Here is a 23446-nt window from a genome sequence, read left to right as displayed (position 1 = left end):
TTGACAAAAAGCAATAGGGACAGACAAGGAGTCTGCAAACAAATTATATGCTTTGTAAAAGCACAATTACACAAGCTCACTCAAGATGGTGCAGTCAGTATGGGTGATTACAGTTTCGAGCCTATGCTGCACTGCTAGCTGATTTTCATTTGAGTGAGGGGCTGAAATCACAGAGTAGATGAGGTTGAAAGAGACCTCTGGAAACCAAGGAATCCAACTCTCCCACAAGCAGGGTCAGCTACAGCAGTTTGGTCTAGCCTGTATTCAGCTGGGGGTTTATATCTCTAAGGAGATCTCTACAGTCTATGTGGTCACTGTTTTACACTCCTCACAGATAAAAAAGTTCTTTACATTTTGAGGTGGAATCTCCTGTGTTCAAGCTGGTGTCCATTGCCTTTTGTCCTGTCACTGGGTACCACTAAGAAAAGTCTGCCTCCTTCTTTTCCAGCCTGCCTCAGGTATCTCTAGCTAGAGAGACACACAAGATCTCTCCTTGGCTTCCTTTCTCCAGGATGAAGAGTCCCAGCTCTTCCAGACTCTGTACGATAGATGCTCTGGTCCCTTAATCACCTTTGTGGCCCTTCACTGGTTTCACTCCAGTTCGTCCACATTCCCTTCACACTCAGATCTGGACCCAGCATTCCATGTGTCTGAGCAGTGAAGAGAAGAAGGATCACCACCCCAGCTTGCTGACAGCACTCCTCCTCGTGCAGGCCAGGATACTGTTGGCCTTTTTTTCTGCAAGGTCTGCTGCTGGCTCCTCCAGCTTGGTGCCATCAGATGCTATTCTCCAAAGCTGTGTTCCAACCACAGCCTGTTGCAGTGCATGGGGTCATTTTTCCTCACATACAGAACTTTGCAGTTGCTTTTGTTGAACATCACGGTGTTCCTGACAGCCTGTTTCTCCAGGCCCTTTAAGTGGCAGCCTAACCATTAGAGGCACAGTATCCCTTCTCTCTGCTCCTGATTCTTTTGCAAGTTTCCCGATTACAGTAACTTCCTCACTCAGGTGTGGGCTGCCATCTTCTTCCCATCTTGTTCCTTTTTAAGGCTGTCCTCCCTGGGGTGGCCAACCTGGGCAAAGATGCTTTTGCCTCACACTTGAAACCTTTAAGAACTCTGCTGGCTGTACAGCTGGGGTGAAAGTCTGAAGGCTGGACAAGCCTTTATGGTATCACTGCAACACCCCAGAGCCGAGCGTCCAGCAAACAGCCTTGTGTAGGGTCACACCTACCCAGGGACAGGGAAAAGGCAGCAGAGTGGTTGAGGGCTTCAAAAGTCAGTGTAGCAACCATAATTTTTTTGGTGGTGGTGATTAAAGAAAAATAAGTCAAATTTTATAACTAAGTTTGCAAGATTTGTTTTTGTTTTCATTTTTATTTTCTTTAACTAGACAGAAACTAGCACAGGTGACAGAGGCAGAGGCATTTCTTGGTTTTCTCTAAGACTCCTGGCACCAGGCAACTTCAGCAGCTGCAGGATACTCTGCATCCTCTGGGCCAGGTGCCAGGTATTAAGTGTCAATAGCTAATTCCTAGCTAAAGAGTAAAAAACCAGGCCCGAACAAAACCCAATAACATCCTGAATCACTAGAGAATCAGAGCAGGCACGGATTTCTAGGTATCGGACAATATCTATGATAGCTGGGCATAGTGTCTCAATTTCAAATAATTGTTCGAATCTTTCAGACTCATTTGCCAGCTTGAGACACCAAACTTTATATATACACACTTAAAACATTGACTCATTTGGCCTGTCTAGAACTGATAGTTCATAACATCAGCAGATTCTGAGCATGCTGTATCCTCTCTGCCTTCAGAGAAAAAGCCAGCAGCAGCCTGAGCATGCCAACAGGCCATGGATCTGAGGAAATACACTAAAAGGGCTATTTTAACCAAGCACGGATTGCAACCTGCAGAAAAGGTTGTGAAAACTGACAGTAAAACCAGTAAGCCAAAAATCAGAGAGAGGAAACAAAGGGGCTCTGCAGAAAACACAGCTGGAAGTAAAGCAGTGCCCAGAAACAAAGGCAAGAAACAGAAGAAATGTTGGATGAACAATAACTACTGTACAGAAGAAACAATGAACAGTGTTCCAGAAAACAGATTAATCCCCAGGCTAATGCAAGTACAAGGTATAAAGCAAATTATCTTATGCAAGAATTGCAAAGGCAAGTTTAGAGTATTTAACAGCACATTTTCTTTTAAAAAAAATAAAAATCATGAGAACAAATGAAAAAAATTAAATTACACAAAATAAAAGCACAAAAACTGTTTTCAAATACTTTTTCTGACTGATATAATAAAATCTGAGTGATTAAAAATGTGACATGATGGGTATAACACGAGATATAGTTGTTTTACACTTACATATATTTGCAAAATTAACACAGAAGATTTTTTATCTTTGCTTAAAAGCCCATTATGCTGATGACTGAATCCAAGGTCTCCTACCCACTGTGATCCTGTAACCAAATGATGACAGCAGTTAATCTTAGCTCTGCTGGCACTGTCACTACTACTGGCATTATGTCTCCAAGGTCTTTATGCATCCCTACAATAGTTACATTCCTTTATAATCTTCAAGTACAGTTTTAGACTGCATCATCTCCCAAAATCAGGTTCTGAGGCTCTTTACGGATCTCCTTATATGAGCTCTACACATGAATGAGCTAGTTAACTCAAAGAGAAAGTGGTATCTTTAAAGAAGATTTAATGTGAGTGGAGATGCATCACTACTTCTCACTGTCAGCCTGCAAAGAGCTTAGTGTTGGTATCAAGGATACAAATAAGATGCAAAGTGGTTTTCATTGACAGCAAAAAGCTAAACCTGTGTGGCTCATGTTAAAAATGCAAAGCACATTTTAGAGTGCACTGAGTACTTTAAAAAAAAAAAAAAAAAAAGATGAAAAAGATCATTTTCCAAGGGCATGTCACACAAATTAAGTCTAGAATAATGCTATATGTCAGAGGCAGCCATGGTTTTGCAGCTGAATTTCAATGCTGCCTTTTCTTTTTTCCATCTCACCCTACCAGGTGCCGTTCCCCTTTGAAAACTGCTCCTCTCTTGCAGATTGCTGCTGCTACCTTGTCACACCCCCTCCTGCCTCCATCTGCCACTGCCTCCTCATGGGCCATAACTTCTCGCTGACTTCAGCCTGGGGAAGAGAAAAAAATCTGCAAAGTAGCTCTACTTTGCATCTTACTTCTAATAATGCCATACCTCTTCAGACTGAAACAGGGATACGTGTACATCTAAGAATGTCTCCAAATAAAATGAGTCAAACACAGTTCAGGATTTTCCTCTCTACACAGATGAAGGAGGCTGAAAAAGCAAAATTTCCTTATGGTTCTCCTGTAGATCCCAGATGCCATGGTAGGAAACAAAAAGGCTCTTGCAATTTTCAATAGCCCTCTGTCACAGCTGGCACCCTGCCAGCCTGTGCCAGACACCGGCTGCTGAGCCCGCTGGGGATGCGGTGCTGGAGCAGAAAAGCCCAAGGAAACCGAAAATGAAGAAAGGGCCATCAGGACTGGAGACAAGGAGTGAGACAGAGTCAGTAGAGAAACAGATATTCAGGGCAATGGGTCAGGGGCAAAGTGGAGAAAGGGAAAAGAAGTACTTCCAGATACTGCAATGAACTTTGCAGGCTCTCCAGCCCTTCTATGCATTTCCCATACCTCACTTTTAACTCCTTAAAGGGTTGTTTTACAGCAGACTTAGTGTCTTCCTTTTGGGTTGCATTTCGCTGATGAAACTCCTCAAAACTTTTGCTTCCTCCAAATCCCACTTTGTTTCTCAGTCTCTACTCTGTAGAAGCATTACAAGGGAGAAAACTTGTCTTGTTCCTGAAAGTTTTCAGTGACTGAAAACATCGTACAAGGAACTATGGAAGAGAGCAAAAAAAATCACCAGCCTAACACCAACTTTGTTAGAACTGTCTTTTCCCAAAATGCAGCAAGACATCTCCTGCAGAAAACTACCCCTCACATACTTCACTTTATATACAAAACTATCAGTGCACTGGACTGCTGTCCAGACAGGGCTCTGAAAATGTGTTCTGAAAACACATATGTTCCCTGGAAAACACAAGAAAATTTAAACAGAAAGCAAGGGAATAATCCTAATTACACCCTCTATACACTTTTATTACACCTTCTGATAAAAACTTCAAATTATTCAGAACAAAATTTATTTGCAAGTAACTGAAAAGGTATTCAAATCCATAGAGCTTCAGCACACTGTGCTCTTGCTCCCTTCTCCAAGTTTTATCCCTGCTTATATATAGCCAGTGCCCTGCTGCTGTACATCCGCACCAGGCTCACAGCCTCCTCACGGGGAGAGCGCTGCCCTGGAACACCGCGTACTCCCAGCGGCTTTACCATAATCTCATTTAAGGCACGCAACGCTGTGGCCGTGTGCTGCACCAGAAAAGAATTTCTGTAGCAAGGCAGAGGGAGCAGCAGGCATTTTGTCACCCTGAAAAGGCAAGGCTGTCCTGTTCTGACAGCCACTGCCTGCAGCTATCTCCTCCCTCCCCTTTTAAGTAGCTACGTGCTCGTAACCACAACGGCAAAAAACATCCTTCCTCGTGTTTCTAGCCAGGATTAGAGGCAGAGGTACAACCACATATCGTGTTCTCTCCATCCCAGCTGCCCATCTCCAGCAGAGAGGGGGGAGCACCCTGCTGGATGGGACCACAGTGAGTAGGTAGGCCCAGTTTCCAAAGGTTTGCTCCTAAATAACTGTGCCATTTACCGCCTCTCTTTGCTGAGGCAGCAGAACATGGGATATACACCTCATACAGAGGCCCGAGCTCGCTTCTGGCATATAATAAATCAAACTGAACAAGCACCAAGACATCAAATTGTAACTGAACCAGCTGAGTAGGGGCACGTTTTTGTACTCCTAACAAACCTCTGTACTGGAAGCAGCCCAACAGACAGAAAATCAACACATCAGAATCAAAATAATGCCCACAAGAAAAAAACAAGAATTACAGCTCAACAACCATCCTTCTCTATGGCCATCGCAAAAGAGGTCCAGGATGGCTACAGTAGAATAAGAATCAAATTTCAATAGAAATATGAGGACATATGCTTCACCCTCAAGACTATTTTCTCGTTAATACACAATATTTCAATTCCATTTAAGATCATTTTTTTTGTTTTTATGGTACCAGATCGGTTTATTAATCTGGAATTAGTCTAAAATAACTTCCTCTGAAATACTGTTCAATGTAATGCTTTACCTCTTGATTAAAACACAGTTCAGTAAAGAATGTGATGCATGGCATCATTGAGCATGCTGTACTACAAATATGGTTAAAATAATTAAGGTTTTTGGTTTTTTTTTATTATGTCAGTTTCAGGAAACTTGAAAGGATCACAAAGTCAAAAATTAAAGTATTGCATGAGATTGTTGAGCAGACCTGCTCTTGTCCACCAAATGCACAAGAAGACACCGTTCTAGAAACCATGTTTTATTGGCTGCACAACCCCAGAAAAGTGCTCCTTCCCATTTCCCCCAGCCTGCTCACACTCCATAAGCAAGACACCGTTATTCCACAGGATCTTTCCTCTTCTCTTGTTTTGGATGTTATGCTTTGCTCTTTGAGGAGACACCTTTGCATCAGATCCTGGACGAATGAATTGTTTCCGGCTGGAAGGGATATGTTACATTTTTGCCCCAAGACTGGGCTGGCAAGGGATCGAGAGAGGAGGCTCCTGAAGCCCATCCTCTGACCCGCTGCTGGAGAACAGTGCTCACCACTCACAGGCAGGAGGCAGGACAAACAAAGGGCTGCTTGTACAGCATCTCCCATCAGCCCTCCCTCTTCTCATCCCCGCTAGCTCTAGCTCTCTCTGGGCACATCTAAAAAGATACAGCGGCCAAGAAAGTGGAAGGGAGTGAACCAGAAGATAAAGGTACGTTTTGCTCCTGAAATTATCCTTGTCTACTTGTTCTGCTCCTTGTAATTACAGAATACAGAATTAGAAATACATATGGGAATATGCAGAACAAGATTTGGGAGAAACTGTTATATTGCAAGCAAGAGGTACCATTCAAGACAGTTGCATGACTGGGATCCTGATCAAAATAATTCTTTTACTGTCTTGCTTTTCTTCGAAGTTGGACACTACATATTAACATCTGAAGTCACTAAATAAACTATATTGCCTTCCAGTGCTCAATATATGGAGAGAGGTGTCTTCACAATGAATTGCTGTCTTAAAGAAAACTAAATGGGGTTTAATGAGAACTCAGTTTCTGGAAAGAATCATGGTATTGATGACAATTACAAAGCAGTAATTCACTGAATTCGTCCTCGGTGGAATAGCTGCTGTACTTACAGTGCACCAACTGTTCAAGCAAAATAGATTTAAGAAATTTTTTAAGGGAAAAAATTCTTTACAATATTATCAGTTATGCAGTTCTTGTGTAATGACTTTTTAGTAATACACTAATAAACCTAACTATCAAGCACTAACACCTAAATATTAAATAATCAGCATCTCACAGGTGTTTGTGAAAGGCAAACTTGACAAATAAATAAACACTAAAATACATTTCATTTTGAATAAGTGAAACAATTTTAATATGTATGTGCTTTTTAAGTGGAACTTGTTAACCTGGCACATGCCACTGGACAGATTGGAGAACATTCGCCAAAAGTGTACCAATCAATGTATTTCTTGTTTTTGACGTTAGGCAACTAGAAACACAGCCTACTTAAGGGGAAAATAAGGGTATATTTAATGAAGGATTGATATTTTTAATGGTTGATAGACCAACCTACAAATATTTCTATTTTCCCAACCACGCTCTAGTAGTGCCAAAATACACATTTTGTGCCATTTCTCAGTTTTCTCTATTTCCAATACCTGAGCTCCTACTGATACTGTGTGACCTTCAAAGGAGATCACTTCTCATGAACTATTACCCTGTCGCTCTTGGACAATAAAGCCGAGATTTGGGGTTTTCTCTTCAGTCTTATTTACCTCTGCATCTAGCGGATCCAAAGACTAGATGGTGCCAAATTGCTTGGCAAGATAATTCAAACACTCTTAGCTGAACAAGCAGAGACAGCACTAATTCCTGACTCACCATGCATATTCCCACACTAACAATTTTCCTTTAGGAAAAGCTCCAAACTATTTCAAAGCACTTGTATTCCCAGGTACATTAAAACTTACACCACGTCAAAATAATCAAAATTAACTAAAAAGAACTTAGGCAATGCAAGGAACTAATTTTCAGTATTTTTAGATGGCTTTACTCCTGCTAGAATTTGAAATACTAACATCTTGATAGAGCAAGCTGGTCAGGCTTAGCATGCCTGGCACTGCTATCTTTTCAGAAGGCTTTATAAAATAAAGAACTGTAAGAGGATGCTTGCTGGTAATGAATGAGTCTTTGAGCCACATTAGTGATTGGATTTGTTCATCACATTTTCCTGACTTGTTTTATGAGAAAAGCCTATCTTCTGTGCTCCGCAAAAGCAGACAATGCCTTTGACACCCATTTTGAAATAAACATGCACATACCAGCTCTGTTCTTTACCTAGGCAATCAGTGACACTCCAACATCTGTTCAACTGCACAGAGAAAAAGAAGTTGTAGCTGTTTGTCAGACAGACATGCTGCACCTGAAAGGTCTGCTGAATTTACCTGCATTGATCCCGTGCAGGGAGCTGATAAAACACTTCAGCTCCCTGGCAATCTGTCATCTGCAAATAGGGACTGTTTGACCCTAGGAAAGAAATAACCGTTTGAAGAAAGGTCCTTTGACAAAAAGTTTCTGTTTGGTTATGATCTAAAAAAACCCCAACAAAACAACACAAAAAAACCCTGAGGAAATATTTAAGCATAAACAAATTCTAATATTTTTTGTGAATAACAATAATGCTTAACACTAATGTTTATAATTAATGTTTGTTACATGTAAGATGCATAACTGGTCAGAGGAGCTGTCTATCCAGCATGTTGACTTTGCTAATACTGGTTTTGGCACCCACCCATAGAAACCCTCCTGATGACACACTACAGCAATATCCTATTGTTTTTCAAGACAAGTAGTGAGTTACAGAATCACCTTAAAAACAGTAGGTCGTGATTTTTGAATCTAGCAATTTGACAGCGCATAAAGAATGTGCCTATTTTCAGGATGAATGTGCCTGTTCTTCAGGAAGTGAATTCCTGCAAATTTTGAGAAGATAGACAGCTGCCAACAGATTCAAATGAACATTTCAGTTGAACTCCAGGTAGAGAAAGATCACCTGAATTATTAGAAATTAAAAAAAAGTTCACAAGAGCAAAGTATCATGAATGCCTCATCCTCAGGAGAAGAACACAGAATAATCCAATCACAGGAAACAAAGGCACAAACCCGCTGCTTCCCAATTTTCTCCTTCATGGAAATTTTCTTCCATTAAATACTTAAGTAATTAAGCTCAACTATTTGAACAGAAGATTAAATTGTACCCCCTGAAGAACTGTACACTGGCATTTATCTAGGTATAGTATAACCAAATATTTTTCTCTTTAAGCATTAGACTTCTCTGAGCGGAACCCTCATAACTAAAGTGTTTATACTCCTACAAAATAAAACCATAAATATAATAATACAGATTCTTCACTCAAGTCTAAAAAACACCAGGCAAGGTTAGAACAATGTTTACTTTATTTGAGTAGTAGTTTTGAGGTCTAAAACTAATAAAGACAATATGTTATTCAATACTGCACTCTGAGGTAATTAAAAATAGATCCCCAAGGCTCCATTACTAGTAGTTTATAGGAGTCTTCTACTCAAAAGTTCCCATTCAAGTCTGTGGAAACTAAAAGAATTATTCAATGAATTTTGCTTCTACAACAGAAGCCAAAAAAAAAAAAACCAAAAAACAGAAGAGCTTATTCTCACTTCACTCATGTTTTTTAATATATTGGCCACTTTTTAATATTTTATTTGGCTACTGATGTTCAAAAAGCCCAAATTTAAATATAAAAATAAATAACCTAAAAGCTTTGAGATGTTGTATTTTATCCCTAATATCAATCTAAATTTTCAGGTTTTCTTACATGGCATTTTATTCATTGGCTGTAGAAATGGATGATAAGATAGCTGCAGTGGTAAGAAAACTACCCGAGAAAAATTACTAAAAAATACTGTAGATTTATATATTTAAAAGTTTACTGTTTGTTTTTCAAGGGTGATCTCAAGATTTTTACAAAGCAACCCATATTATAGTCACATGTACAGCTGGCATACCTCATTTTTTTCCTTATCTAGATAATATCTGTACCATCTTAACTTCACCTTTGATGGTCTTCGATTATGCATCGCCTTGCACCTTGTTATTTTTGGGTTAGCCCATTCTAATCTTCAGCCCCACAAGGAAGACCAAGGCAAGTCCATAACGTTGTGTCACAGCATCAATTCCAAAGTGCCAACAGGATGAAGGACAGCAAATCTTCCTCAAGTCTTACACAAGAAAAATAATGAGCATACAGGGAGAGTGCTGGGCAGAGCTAGTTATTCTTAGGTTCATTTTCAGAGCAGAATTCCTATTTAAATTCAGTTAACAGATCTATTTTGTTTGAGCGTGAGGAAAGGTAAAAAACCCACTCTCTTTCCTAATATCAATAAAAGCTCGGTTGAAACGTTGTTCAGAAGCCTAATTTAAAAGTGAATGCAAGTCCAAGTGTCCAAAGCTTTGTGGTATGGTCAGACTGCAAAGCAGCACAGAGTAGCAGAGCTCATGTTAAACAAAACGATGGAAAGCCTAGTGGCCAGCAGGAGAGTTTTGCAAGGGATAAATTTACCCCACCTTCTAAAAAACTTCATTATGGTTTAACTACCATAATGACCTCCAGTGGCAAGACTCAACTAAGCAGTCTGCAGTACTAAAAAAACCCAGTAAAGAAGAGTCTCCATAATGTTGTATCATACCAAAGCCCAGGACAGCACTGCAGACAGCTTTGGCTTCCTCAGCTGCTTAATGCCTCAGTTTCTCACACAGCCCATGACACAGAATTCAATCAGCACGCAGTTTTTCCACAACTTTGATGGGGAAGGATACTATTTATTTTACGTGGCTGACTCTTGCTTTGACAGGCAAAGTGGCCAGAAAGGCAAGGACACACAGCTAGACATTTCCCCCTGTTTGGTAGCAATCGATACAATCACTTACACCACCAAGAAAACACGACCAGCTCAAAGCAATTTTCTCAAGGTGAGAGGCCAAAGAAACAACAAAATTGCCAGTATCAGAAGCCTCAATTCCCAATGTAAGGATTCCCAAGGTTGTACAGAAAGTAATGAATATCAATTCTGCTGCAATATTATTTACCTCCTAGGAGAAAACACTCTCCAGCTCACACTCAGGCTCAAATGACCAAAACTTCACAGGGAAGAAAAATGCAAGGCAGAAAGCAAATCAGGGAAAGAGGTCTGTTCAGCAGCAATATCTGTGTCACATACCTCATTTCTCTTTAGCACCCTGCTGTGGGAAGCTTGGCAGAAATGAAGATGGTCTCGGTGCTGCTGCTGCTGCTGAGCAGCCTCCTGGGTACCCCCGCGGTGCCTTCCCAGCGCCCTTCTTGTTACAAGAGGGCCCTCAAGGACCACAGCTGTCACACCATCCCCGAAAGCAAGGAGAACCTCCGACACATCCACGATGGTCTGCGAGATCACTTCTGGGAAGGGAAGGGCTGTGAGGTGATCTGTTACTGCAACTTGAATGAATTGCTCTGCTGCCCGAAGTAAGATGACGCTCATTTCGTGTAAACTTGTATAGTTCTTCACAACTGCCCATTATACTTCCCTCATTTTACAGTTTCCACACATGGAATAAGCTATCATTTTAAAGCACTTCATCACTTCAGATGGCTTGAAATGATATCAAGATATAGCCAATTTTCTGTTACTGTCAGTTTTGAAGATTTCTTTTTCAAAGGCTCACCTAGGACTTCCTTAGCATATCTTGTAAACCTCTCTGTCCTATTAATAGGGACTTCAGCATTTGAATCACCCAACTTTTGACTCCTCTGTTTGATCCAAACTAAGAATAACTACATCAAACCCTTATTCACATCATTTTGCAATGAAGATGTTTTCAGGACCACAAAAAAAAATCCTATTTGATTTCTGTTCCATGAAAGAGAACTGTATTGCTATTCTAAAGGGCATGCACGTATGTCAGTTGAACAAGTAATTCTGTAAAAACAGCTGTTAAAAGCAGAAAAGGAAAGGAGGGGCATAGGAGCTCACACATACTTAAGGCAAGGCAAAGATTGAGCCCAAGAACATCAACACTTCCCCAGTTTGCTCACACTGCTGACAAAGTTGAACAGTGAAATTCTCACTGAACATGACAGGGAGTTTGCTGTTGTTACATAGAAAGAACATAACTGAGTTAAATAAACACCATCAGCCTATAATGGTTTTAGGTAATAAAATGTATTAAGAGGTACTATTTCATTCACCTTTTCAGCAACAACTTTTATTCAGTTAATTTTGATTAGAAATATCAACAGTTCAAAACTTCAGAGGCACCAAAATGTGATGGCATAGTATAGGCAAGCAAAAATGATTTTTTATATGTGTTCATCTTTACACTCATTTCTCAAATCCCCTAAAATCCAATAAAGGCAACTTTTCAGCACTCCTGTAGGGGACTCAAGTTGAACCAAGTGGGAAAGACTGCAAAAGCTAAAAATCTCACATTCAAACTGAGAGCAGGGTTTAAGTAAGATTTTCATCATTAACTTTCCCTAAAACCAGACATGGTGTCCTCACCCTGAAGCACACTTTGGGTCTCTAGCTTCAACCTTTGAGCAGAATAGTAAAGCCTCTTCCTTTGATAAAAATATGGAAGAAAATACTCCTTCCACCATCCTGAGGTACACACGACCTGCTTTGCATCTGTGCTCTTGGGACAAACTGCACCAAACCAGTATGTGTGCACACGCCAAAGTCCTTTATTTTGGTAATATAATCTGTTTGGTAAGTTTATTTTCTCAAAGTTAAAATACCAGGGTGGAGTTCTACAACCTCATCAGCCAATGAAAGTTTAGTCATTGCACCCACAGCAGGCCAGCAGAGGTAGAAACGCAGTATCTTCATCCAGACCTGCAGTTGCATTTCTGGAAGGACATCCCACAAAGTCAGTAATCCCACATATATCATGATACATGCTAAAAAAATATTCACAGCAGGAAATGCATATCACACTGAAGCTCTAATAAACCAATGATCTAATTGTTTAAATGTGATCCTATCTTTCAGGGATATTTTCTTTGGACCAAAGATATCTTTTGTGATCCCCTGCAACAGTCAATGATTCAAGTCTGCAAATGAAGATAACAGACATCATTCTACGATCATGTAATAAAGTTTTCAAGGGAAAAAACAGAACTACCAACAAAAAAAAAAAATCCTTTCTAACCACAAGTCATTGCCTCACTTTACACTGCAGAAAGAATTTCCTTTCTATACCTTTATGGGATATCAAATATTCAAGAAGTTTTCTTTTCAAATCCAATAGCTGAGACAATTTCCATAAAACCATTTCCATGGTTTAACAGACTGTACAAGCTCTTAATGTATCCCAATAGGCATTCCCCAGGAAAAAAGCATAACTCTTCTTACTTAGCACAATATCCTTGGCTAGTATGGACCAAGAAACTTCAAGCTTAAGTCTTCATGTTGTTAGGAACATGACTCTCAGAGCAACTTATGGCAGTGAAGCTTCCTATTCCATTATTGCCATCACACTTTTAATGCTGTTTTAACCTGAAGCCACTCAGTTCCTGGCACTTGGGGAGAGAGGCTCTCATGTTCTCTTTAGGCATCTTAAAATACATGCACATATAAAACACATCTATTTCCATATTCACTGGAATAAAAGAAATATTAAAAGTTGACATTAACAGTACTAAAGCACACTTGGGTCTTATGTTTAACTGATCACCTGCCTTGACTATGCAGTCTCAAAACCCTTAAACTGCTTAATCTTAGCACTGAACGTCTAAAAATATCAGAACAACAGGTTTTTTAATCAAGCTGTTTGAAATACAGTACCACAAAATTAAGTTAAAATGCTGGCTTTTGTAGGCTAGCCCTGTAAGGCAATAGCTACAGAACACACAGAGATAATCATCTGAATTTTTAAGAGGTATTGTGATAGATATGTATCTATGAGCTTGCAGATACAAAGAGACATAAATTTTTGACCATTTTTGTTATATGGCAATCTGTATTGGCAGGTGCTGAGAGGTGACCACATCATTTTAAGCAGAGTAACCTGAACAAGCCAGGCTTACAGGCAGCAAGCCTGACTTGCTGCCTTACACGTATAAACTCTTTAGCTATCAAGTCAGTCACATGGGAAGTGTGCAGTACTGAAGGAACTGTGCAGTCCTGTCTACTCCAAAAATGCAGTGTTCATCTCAGCCTTACACACTGAACCAAACTGCTACCACCAGTTTACCATACTTACTTCATGTGTCAGTATGAAATATCATGACTGTTTTTCTTCTTGTTAGTAAACAAGGGTTGGATATTGGGTGAGGGGATGATTATACACAGCCAATAATAAATGTTTCAAGTAAATCTGTGTATTATTTTTGCCCTAATGACTGTTAAACCGTTTGCACCACCAGGCTTTTCAAGCCTCATTTGTGTAATTATTCAAGCAAATTAGAGTAATTTGGACTTCCTACCAAATAACCAACTGATAGTAAAACCCCATAAATCTGGCAACCCAGTGAAAATACCTGAAGTCAGTGCTCTGAAAAAAAAACTTGTGGTATGTGCTGTCATTGCTGTCATGTAAAGTCCTCTACAAGCTTCTAGGGTACGTTAACTTCTGTTGTTTGTGCCATCTAGTTTCTACAAGAATCATGTTGCATACGCCTGGCATTCACAGCTTTGTAAAGCAGCCATAGGAAAAAAATTTAAGGCAGATACAAAATTGCGTACTGAAGCTAGTGGCTTTCAGTTACCTTTCTTCCGTGACTCCTGGAAAATGCACAATCTACTGGAGCAAAATTTTGCCGCTTTCCACCTGCAGCAAGATAGGGTCACTGAAGTTACACTACTTTAAGACTGACTTTCCATAGAAACTTGCTTTTGTTTCTTTCCCCACTCTCCTTCCCTCACACAGCTTCTTCTACAGGTCCTGCCAGGCCTAGGTGAGAACATTCAACCCTGTCAGGCACTCAGAAAAAAAACTCTCTATCCTTTGGATGTCCTATCCACGACTAGGTTCCCTGGCTTTTTATGTGACTTGCACTTCTGAAGGAAAGAAGCTTGAATGTGTGCAAAGGGCATTTAGTAAACAAATTGGCTGCCCCTGTAGTGAAATGCGCATGAAAACATATCGTCAAAGGAGCACCAATTTTAGCTGTCACTAGCTAGATATCACTGTCTTGAACTTAGGCCAGCACTGCAGAACTGTATTGTGGAAATACATAAAGCAGTACAAGTAAAAGAAATCATAGCACTGAGAGATACTGGGAAAGCAGCCAGTTTGAGGTTAGGGTTTATCATCAATCAGTTCTATGCAAGTGTCACAGGTCAAAAAAAGTGAAGTGAAGCATTTCAGTTGTAGTGACTCCAGTAGAGTAGTAATTTCCAAAAAAACTTGAAAGATTAATGTAAGGCAGATTTGATCACAGACATACAGCTTTCTCATTTTTCCCAATTTAAGAAAAAGCTTATAAACATCTGATAAGGAGTTGCAATGAATGCTAACTGAACAAGCTGAAGCCATATCCTCCTCAGCTTTAAGATAAAAGCTATTTTCCCTCAGCTTTTTATTCATCCTATGTGCACAGCTTTAAGCAGAAAGAAATTATACTCCATACACCACACATTTAGACTGGCACAATAGTTGACAATACAAGAAGTCATTCATAATACCATCTTCAACATCAGAATTTTCTAAGACAATCAATTAAAAGCCTAAGTAATGCTGGATACTATTCTCCATAAGTTACCATTAGTTTTGGGTTTATCGAGAGGGGGTCGCCCCTTTTGAACAGGCCTGAGCTAATCCATGCAATGAAAAACAGACAGTGTGCCTGTCAGAAGAGACTGTATTGACCCCACACAGGCTTGACTCCCATTCTCCAATTAAGTTCTTAGCAGCAGTCCACGCAGACAAATGGAGAAGTCAGCAGGTAAAGGATTTCTTACCGAGTCGAAGGATTTCTCAGCACAGTAAGCTGCAGCAGCCTCTTCCTCTGTACTTACAGCTTTGAAATTCAAGAGCTGCATTTTTTTCCATTTTAATATAGGAGCAGGAAGGCCTCAGTGCTTGGAAGCACAGATCTCCACAATGACAAAATGAATAAACAAATCAGAAAATCTTCCACTTCTTGTTTCCAAAGGGGGGGAAAAAAAGTGTTATTCAGACATTTCTGCCCAGCTAAGAACAGAACTGACACTTCAAGCCTTCTATCTTAGGAAAAAGAAACTACTGCCAAGTCTGCTACAGCTTTTTCTTTTAAAGGCATTGCATCATGAGCACTTGAGGTACATTTGTAAATATATCCTTGGCACATTTTAATTGAAAAATATTTTAATATTTTTACATAGTTCACCAAAGCTTAGCTATTAGGTACAAGTATCATAGAATCATAGAATATGCTGAGCTGGACAGGACCCATCAGGATCATTGAGTCCAACTCATTAAAATTACAGACACACCCATTTGAGCAACAATATCAGTGATATTTATTTAAAATACTTTTGCTGAGGAAATTTGTTTCATAAGAGATGGTTTTCAAACAAATCAGCAAGGTTATGAAAAATAAAACAGACAAACTCTCTCAGGAGAAAAAGTTACAAAGAAAGCTTTTGCATATCAACAAATATGCAGTCTTTTGATTTGCAGCCTGAGTCTCAGTCCCAAACTTTTCTGCCTAATGAACCCCACTATCCATCTTTAGATCTGGTTTGTTCTTGTCATTCTTCACCGAGTAGATGAAGTATGTTAAGGTGTCCTTTTCATTCACTGGAATTGTCCTAAAATGGCAGCCAATTATCTATAAAGGAAGAATGCAAGGAAATTAAATAATCACTCTTACATGCAAAAACTGAAGATTCAAATTTAAATGTACCACATTAAAGTTTAAAAGACTGATTAAGAACCTTACAAAAAAAGGAAATGTTGCCTCTCATCAGAAGTCTTTAGTGGTCATAGAAAGGTAAACAGGAACCATTTTATGGATAACTGTGAACTAAATGCAGCAGATTGTACCCCTAACTTCCAAAGTAAAAAGTTGAGAAATTTTTCAGGGAAAAAAGCACTCAAAGCTATTAGAACAATCACGGGACTATCATGACATCTGCTTAGTTAACGCTTGAATATAACAGCTTGACTACAGAATGACTACAGAATATCAGTGACAGCACAGTTATGGGAGGCTACTGCTCTCCACTCAGCTTGGGAGGGGGTGTCTGCATCAAATCACATACAGAAACATCTAACACAACACAAGGACTATCACAGAACTATAACTGAACATTCAGCTCTTCAAAACAGAGCTATCAATGAAAATTCACCATGCTGTAACCATTAAAATATGACAATCTGTAAGCGGTTCTTGAATCACTTGTCATTCCAGCAGTCTCTTCCTTCATCAAAATGAACACCAGCTTTAAAAGAAAGTTGCAAAATATTGTAACTGAGTCTGCTCTCTGGCTTTTTGCCAGATTAGTAGATTAAAATTATGAAGAGAAAAACATGGGACTGCTCACTTAAACACCACAGGATTTAAGAATAAATGCTCAGCCTAACTAAAAAGTTAGGAGGCTTTCCAAACTCTACCCCAAAAGCATTCACAGACGAGCTGTTTGACACAGTAATGTGAACATTCAGTAACAGCTAGAGCAGTGTCCCTGGTATGTGAGGACAGATTACAAGGAATCCAATGTACTGTATGTTAAGGAAGCTCTGTGGCTATGGCTCACAAGTACCTGCAGATCAGTCAAATCAAGCACGTGGCAGAAGCAGCTTTGCCCATGCACACCATGAAACATTGGAATAACCTAGTGCAAATATCAGCAGATCCTTTGAAACATCTGTTTTGCGGAACAAAAACTGCTTGTGCTTTTTCAAATCACAGTCCTGCTAATTCAAGCGCTAACCTACATATAAGAAAATGGAAGACCTATTGCATTCTTACACTTAGTGGCAGCAGGACTATTCTTTTACAGTTCAGCCTTGAGATCAACCATACCTTTAAGAGCCTTGCTTTTAATCCACACAGGTTAAGGAGAGATGAAAACTGTCTGCACTTAATGTCTACAGCTGAATGTATTGCTGATAAAAGTGAAAAATCAGTAGCTCTACCTTCCTGTTAAGATCACCAGCTCTTCACTTATTTACATCAATATGCTGTGACTGCACCTTTGCAGCACTAAAGAATTCCTTTAAAACTGCACTCATGTGAAGCAGAGATGCTAACACATAGCTGTACTGACATGCAGCGCCAGCACTTTTAGAAACAGTAAATTCCATAAAATTCCAGTTTTCTGACAGCAGATTCCAGTGGTTTTAACAGAATTAATTATCAACAGAAGCATGTTTTTTCAGGTTTCTGTACTTTACAGATACAGAAACCTATGGCTGCAGTAACTAGCTTTTTCAAGCAAATTCTGTACCTTACCAGAACTTCACTGACACTTCTGTTTCTAGTTCTTTTCAGTAGGACATTTCAGGTGAAGCTGTGATTGATGCACAGATAGAATACATCCATGATTCTGTGATACTCAGGGGCATGAAGATCATCTTACTGTTCCAACTCAACACTGTGTTGAGCACAGCACACACAGCACACACTCCTTCTGGAAGAGTCCCTCCTCTGGAAGGAGTTTTTACTTTTGATTTACTCGGCTCAGGAGCCGTGGCCAATGAAGGAAGCTGGATAAGCAGCTCCCTTTTGTTCTCCTAAAATCCAGATTATATAGGCACTTTATGCAAGGATCACAGTGTATAGAAAACCACATGCCACAGCAAGTTGCATTTTCTATTATGGGAAACACTCATACATACTTCAACAAGCTGTGCTTTGTTAAGTCCTGGTCTCGTCTGTAGCTTGAAGTGTCTTTTGTACCTTCGAAGTGTGTTTACTTGTAACTGATATAAATCAACCTAGAAGAAAAGAGGGGGAAAAGGAAGAAAACAATCTAATATAACTGAAAAAAAATTCAGTCATTAATAGTTTGAGTCACAGAAACATTTTGGAAACTCACAGATATGCAAATGTAAACAGTCAGCTCAGCAGATGTCATTTTGACAAAAAACAAACTCCACCCTGCACCTTCCAGCAGGAAGGAAAATAGCCCAGCTCAGTTTGTTTTGCTATTATTGAGCATGCCTCTACCTTCCTTTAGCTGTGGACAGCATTTTGAACTCACTACTGTACTTCCATCAGTTCTGGGTTTTTTTTTTGCTTCCCAGTTCCAGCACAGTAACACAAAGCCCAAAAGCAACTTTTATATAGCATCTATGAAGATGCTGATTTAAAAGATGCTCCTATATTGTGATTTCAGCCATTAAATCTTATGTAGATTACATATAAGACCACAGCACATCTGCACCGTGAAAGAGCACATATTAGAATCAGGACAAAGTCTGGAGCACAAGCGTTCTTGGCTTCAGTTGAGGAAAGAAAACAACTGCTCTCATTCTCCAAATGTATCCCTGCTACACAAGCAAAATGCAGGAGTCATGTGCATGGGCATAAAGGTCTAAAACTCTTTCTCAATGTCAGTCAACAGTTGAGAGAATTACACAGTCCTCTCAGGGATGCAAATACACAGCCTTAATCCTTAAGTACTGGGTCAGTTTTGAATCCTATGCACTCTGATCAGTCACTTCTCCCAGCAACAGCTTACCCTCATATCCTCCTTGACAACCTAAGAGAGCTTAGATGACTGAGAGGGAGAGCAAGCTCAGAAAGCAAGCTGAATGAGAAATTTGATTAGGTCAGTTGCAATTACAACAGTATTCTCCAAACTCACTGCATTGAAGATTGATGAAGGCATTCACTTTTGCTTTAAATTCACTTAACAGCCTCACTGCAGAGCACTTAATACAGCAGTGGTACAGCACACGTGGCAGCCTGGCCAGACTTGAAGTGAGGCCACCTTGCATGATAAAGGATTGTACCCTTTGGCATTTCAAACGTTTACATGGCATTAAATTCAACTTCCCGAGTCACAGTGGGGAAGCCACCCTTGCAGCATCATGCAAAGGAAGAGCAGCAGCTTTTCACCAAGCTCCAGAAGCTACCAGTACTGCAAGAGTTTCTTTTCCTCCTGTAGGAATAATTTCTAACCAGAAAAGATAGTCATGACTGAGACAGAAGCTGGAGAGCCTTACAACTCTTCAGAAGAATGATACTTTTTTTCCTTAGCAAACTGGATAATAATTGAAAATAAAGGTGGTCTAGGGCAAACAAGTATCTAAGGCATACAGTAATTTCAAGAAATGAACATACTGCCCTTGTCCAAACAGCCAGCTGACACTCCTCAAAAATAGTTTCCAGTTTTCTTTTTTGTAATAATACTGTTAAAAAAATAAAGATTGTTTTCTTGTTCTGGAGATACCCATCAGTTGTGAAATGTTTTATAATCCTGGCATAAGTAAACAAAACAGGCTTCCAGGAGAGCTGCAACTACAGTGTCAGAGAGCTACCTGAAGTCACTCACAGCACTAGCTTTAGACAGGACTTTCCAAGAAACAATCCCAGATATTTAACAGACAACATCACCCAGCATCAAACTACTTTCAATCTCCTAAAATCCTCTTAGCCAGAGGCTTCAGACTGGAGCCTCGTGCCTAAAGGCACAGATTCCTGCACAAAATTTCCTCACATACTTGCTATTATCTGCAGATTCTGACCATAAGGGTGCCATTAAATTAACACTTACAGAGCAATTTCTGAAGAATGTTTTAACAATCCCTCTCAGAAGGGACCACATAGGCATAACAGCCTCTGCTCAAAATTAACACACTGCGAAGCACCTGCTAAGAAATGCTGTAGCAGAAATAACCCACAGCACGTGTAAGAAAAAGAGTGCCTTATGTTCATGACTGACTGATTACACTATGAAAAAAAGTTGAACGCTTTAGTTCCCTTATTTTAATGGGTCAGATTTCACTGGAGTGCAGTAGAGAAAATAGGCTGAAAAGACATGGTATTCCTCTACTACGTTCCTTCACAGCAGTTTCCCAAATGGCTCTTCCCCCCACAGTGGGGCTGAAACAAAGTCATCATTAAACTTTCAGTGTTTAAAGTGACTACGACAATGTAGTAATTGCCAAGAACCACCTGCAATACATTTAGCACAAAATAAAGGTTTGAAGGGACAGGACAGAGAAGCATTTATATCCCAAGCACTATGTGCAATTCCCTTCAAGTTGTCAGGTCCTGCAAAAAAATAAGAGTTTGATGGTATGTGGCAAAGCACTGAGGAAGAGAGGAAGCACTAAGGAGGAAGAAGCTGAAAACAGCAGATAACCATCAGACACTTGGAAATAGACTTGCTCACTGTACTCTGCACCATTTAATCAGAAAACGTGCCACAAAATTCAGTTAAATTCTCTTATATGAAAACAGTGTGAATCAAGAATCTTCCCCCTCCCACACATAAGGTAAACTGTAAACGGGGGAGAATGGTGTTGGTGCACTCAGTGACATTAAGAAGCTTAAAACAGCAACTCAGGAAAAAAAAACAAAACAACTGTTTACCTACCTCTGGAGTGTCGATGTCTTGCACTGGTGAGTCACCATCATCATCGCTGCCTTTCCTCTTTCTTCTATTTCTCACACTCTGAATTAAATTTTTGTGGAAGTCACAAATGTACAGATGTCTTGCCTAGAAGAATAAAACAGCATCCTTCAATCAAATCCGTGTAGTGGATCTCTCCCAGAATAAAGCGCACGATAGACAGACAACCCTTAAGCACTCGCAGCCGCATTAACTGGGTCGAGGAAGCTTTTCTACTGGCTTTTTCTAAATGGAGAGTTTGCTGCAGCTCCCTGCCGCCGGCTGGGCCCGGAGCTCGCTGAAATGCAGCATTCGGCCGATGCAGCAGTGCCAGGCTGCGGAGCCACGCAGCACAGCCCTCCCTCCCTCCGGCCGCGCATCGCACAGCGGGGGCCGGGCAGCACGCAAACAAAAAACAAGCTTTCGGTTGTTCTCTGCACGGCTAAGAGACGGCTCTCATTTCCCCAGCTATATCCTCCCCTCGTTTTACTTCCGCTACCCGGCGTGGTCACGCAACACACTTATTTTTACTTTCTTTCTTCTTAACTAGTTTTCCTTTCATGGGGATCTGCACGCTTTGGGACATTTCGGAGCGTATCAGCCCGGAATCCCCAGGTCCGCGTGCTTTAAGGGCAAATGAGAGCACGGGGCAGCGTTAGGGACCGGGCAGCACAGCCGGGCCGGGGTCCCTCGGGGCGCACGCAGCCCCGGCCCGGGCTCGGGGCGCTCCCGCCGGCAGCCCCACACCGTACCCCTTCTGGCCCTCCCGCGGCACCGGGCTCGGCCGGGCGCTCTCCCGGCTATCCCACCCCGCTAGAAGGCGGCCGGCCCCTGCCTGCCCTGCCGTGCGGGGCCCGATGGCTGCCGAGCGGAAGATAAAGCGGCACGGGAGACGTGCGGCACTGCAACACGAGGCGGGGCAGCGAGCGCGGCCCTCGCCAGCAACACAGACAAACTAGCGTGCCGGGAGCCATGCAGGCTCCGCTCCGGCAAGCGGAGGCGCTTCCCGGCCACGCTTATCCCCTCTCCGGCTACAGCGGGGCACACGCAGCCGATGCCCAGGCTCGTGGGGCTAGAGGGGACCCCAGGAGCAGGCAGGAAAGGCGGGCACTGTTCCCCGCCCGGAGGGACTTTCAGACAGTGCTCCTGTCGCGCCAGCCAAACTCGGCCGTGCTACGGAAAAGAGGTGGGGAGGGGGAACGAACACCTCCCTGCCGCCAAACACCCCTGCTCCCTCACTAAACTTGTTTAAAAGTCCCCCGAGCAACTAAGACACAGATGCAGCGACCTACCGGCCGCTTTTGTCCGCCCGCCCCGCCGGCTGCCCTGGCGCGTCCTCCCCTCGCGGACTTACGCTCTTGTCCAGCTCGATCTTCACCTTCTTCTGCGAAATGCTCTTCTGGATGCGCTTGCTGAAGCTGGCGTTGCCGGCGGCGCGGCCGCATCGCTCCCCCTCCTCCCGCAGGCAGCACAGCTGCCCGGCCCCGGGGCCGCCCGCGCACCCGCCGCCTGCCGAGCCCGCGGCGGCGGCCGGACCCAGCCCCGGCGGCGGCGGCGGCGGCACCTCCACGGCGGAGCCCGCATTGCCCACCACCGCCGCGGCGACGGGCTCTGCGCCGCGCTGGGTCACCTCCTCGGGGGCGAAGCCGTTCATACCCGGCGCCACCGCCGCGGCCGGCGGGATCTCGCCCCGCACCAAACTTCCCCGGCGAGGCGCCGCGGCCCGGCGGGGGGCTCCCCCGCTCCCTGCCTGCCTCCCTTCAGCGGCGGTACCGGCGCGCAGGTCCGCCCTCGAGGGCGTTCGGCCCACGCGTTGCGGAAAGGACTCTCCCCGCCAGCAGCCGCCGGCCGAGCCCCGCGACTACCGGAGCGGCGGCGGCGGAGCCCCGCGGGCCGCCCCACTTCCTCCTTCCCCCCCTGTCATGTGGAGACTCTTCAGCTGTTTCCTATGTAACAACAGCAACCTGCCGCCCCGCCCCGCCCCGCCCGCCGCGCATGCCGGCTGCGCCGCGCGGCCCCACGGGAAGCGCAGTTCCTGCCCCGGCCGGCGCGGCCGCAGCGCCTGAGGGATCGCGGGAGCGCGGCCGAGGCATCGGCTGGGGACGGCGTGCGCTGCGGCAGCCGCTTCTTTTTTCTGCCCCGCGCTCCGCTCTCTTTCCCTCCCGTATGGAGGCCGGGCCCGCTGCGCAGGAGCGGCGGCAGTGGCTCATCCCACTTTTAAAAAGCCCCGTGCGTCAGCCTCTCTTTTCCCCCCTTCCCGCGCCTCCGCCGTGGGACGTGCAAGGGCGGCCCCACAGGGTGTCGAGGGTCGGAGCTGCCGCTGGCACGGCCGAGCGCGTACCCGCGCTCCCAGCGACGCGGGGCCGGCCGCCTCCGCCGCCTCCTCCCGGCTCTCGGCGGCGCCTCGCTGTTCCGCAGCACCTCCCTCCTGTTCACTTGTTCTCGCTCTAGACCGGCACTGCTCGGGCTGCTCGTTCCAGATCCTCTATCTCCTGCCTTCCGTCTTCGCCTTTCCCCTCCCTGCCTCTGCCTCCTTTCTTTTCCGCTTACTGTCGGCCATGGCGGGCAGCGGCTCCCGCCGGCCGGAGAGGGCGGGCGGGCTCTGTCCGGGCGCTCCTGCCCCTCCGGCTGCGGGAGGGAGCTCCCCGGGAGCCGCAGCGCA

At 43.0% G+C, this 23446-nt stretch overlaps 2 protein-coding genes across 3 annotated transcripts; one reads left to right on the top strand and one right to left on the bottom strand.

Moving 5' to 3' along the window:
* Positions 1-5868: 5868 nt before the first annotated feature.
* On the top strand, positions 5869-13732 carry SCRG1 (stimulator of chondrogenesis 1). Of its 2 annotated transcripts, none has more exons than XM_058837459.1 (2): positions 5869-5927; positions 10495-11260. In XM_058837459.1, exon 2 carries the CDS (start codon positions 10522-10524, stop codon positions 10762-10764), a length of 243 nt encoding a protein of 80 aa, XP_058693442.1. In that variant the 5' UTR covers positions 5869-5927; positions 10495-10521; the 3' UTR covers positions 10765-11260. The 2 variants fall into 2 exon arrangements, with proteins under 2 accessions (XP_058693442.1, XP_058693443.1); XM_058837460.1 differs by lacking the exon at positions 5869-5927 and adding an exon at positions 12286-13732 and having other exon boundaries at positions 10098-10760.
* A 1982-nt stretch (positions 13733-15714) lies between these two features.
* Positions 15715-22712, bottom strand: SAP30 (Sin3A associated protein 30). Its single transcript, XM_058837454.1, has 4 exons — positions 22139-22712; positions 20770-20892; positions 18062-18160; positions 15715-16049 (listed from the first exon to the last, which is right to left on the bottom strand). The coding sequence occupies exons 1-4, from the start codon at positions 22436-22438 to the stop codon at positions 15927-15929; spliced, it is 645 nt and encodes a 214-aa protein (XP_058693437.1). The 5' UTR covers positions 22439-22712; the 3' UTR covers positions 15715-15926.
* Between the last annotated feature and the right edge of the window lie 734 nt (positions 22713-23446).

Source organism: Poecile atricapillus, chromosome 4 (assembly GCF_030490865.1).
Source record: "Poecile atricapillus isolate bPoeAtr1 chromosome 4, bPoeAtr1.hap1, whole genome shotgun sequence".
In the NCBI taxonomy this organism is placed as follows: Eukaryota; Metazoa; Chordata; class Aves; order Passeriformes; family Paridae; genus Poecile; species Poecile atricapillus.
Note: the sequence above shows the minus strand (reverse complement) of the source record. Positions and strands in the feature narration are given on the sequence as shown.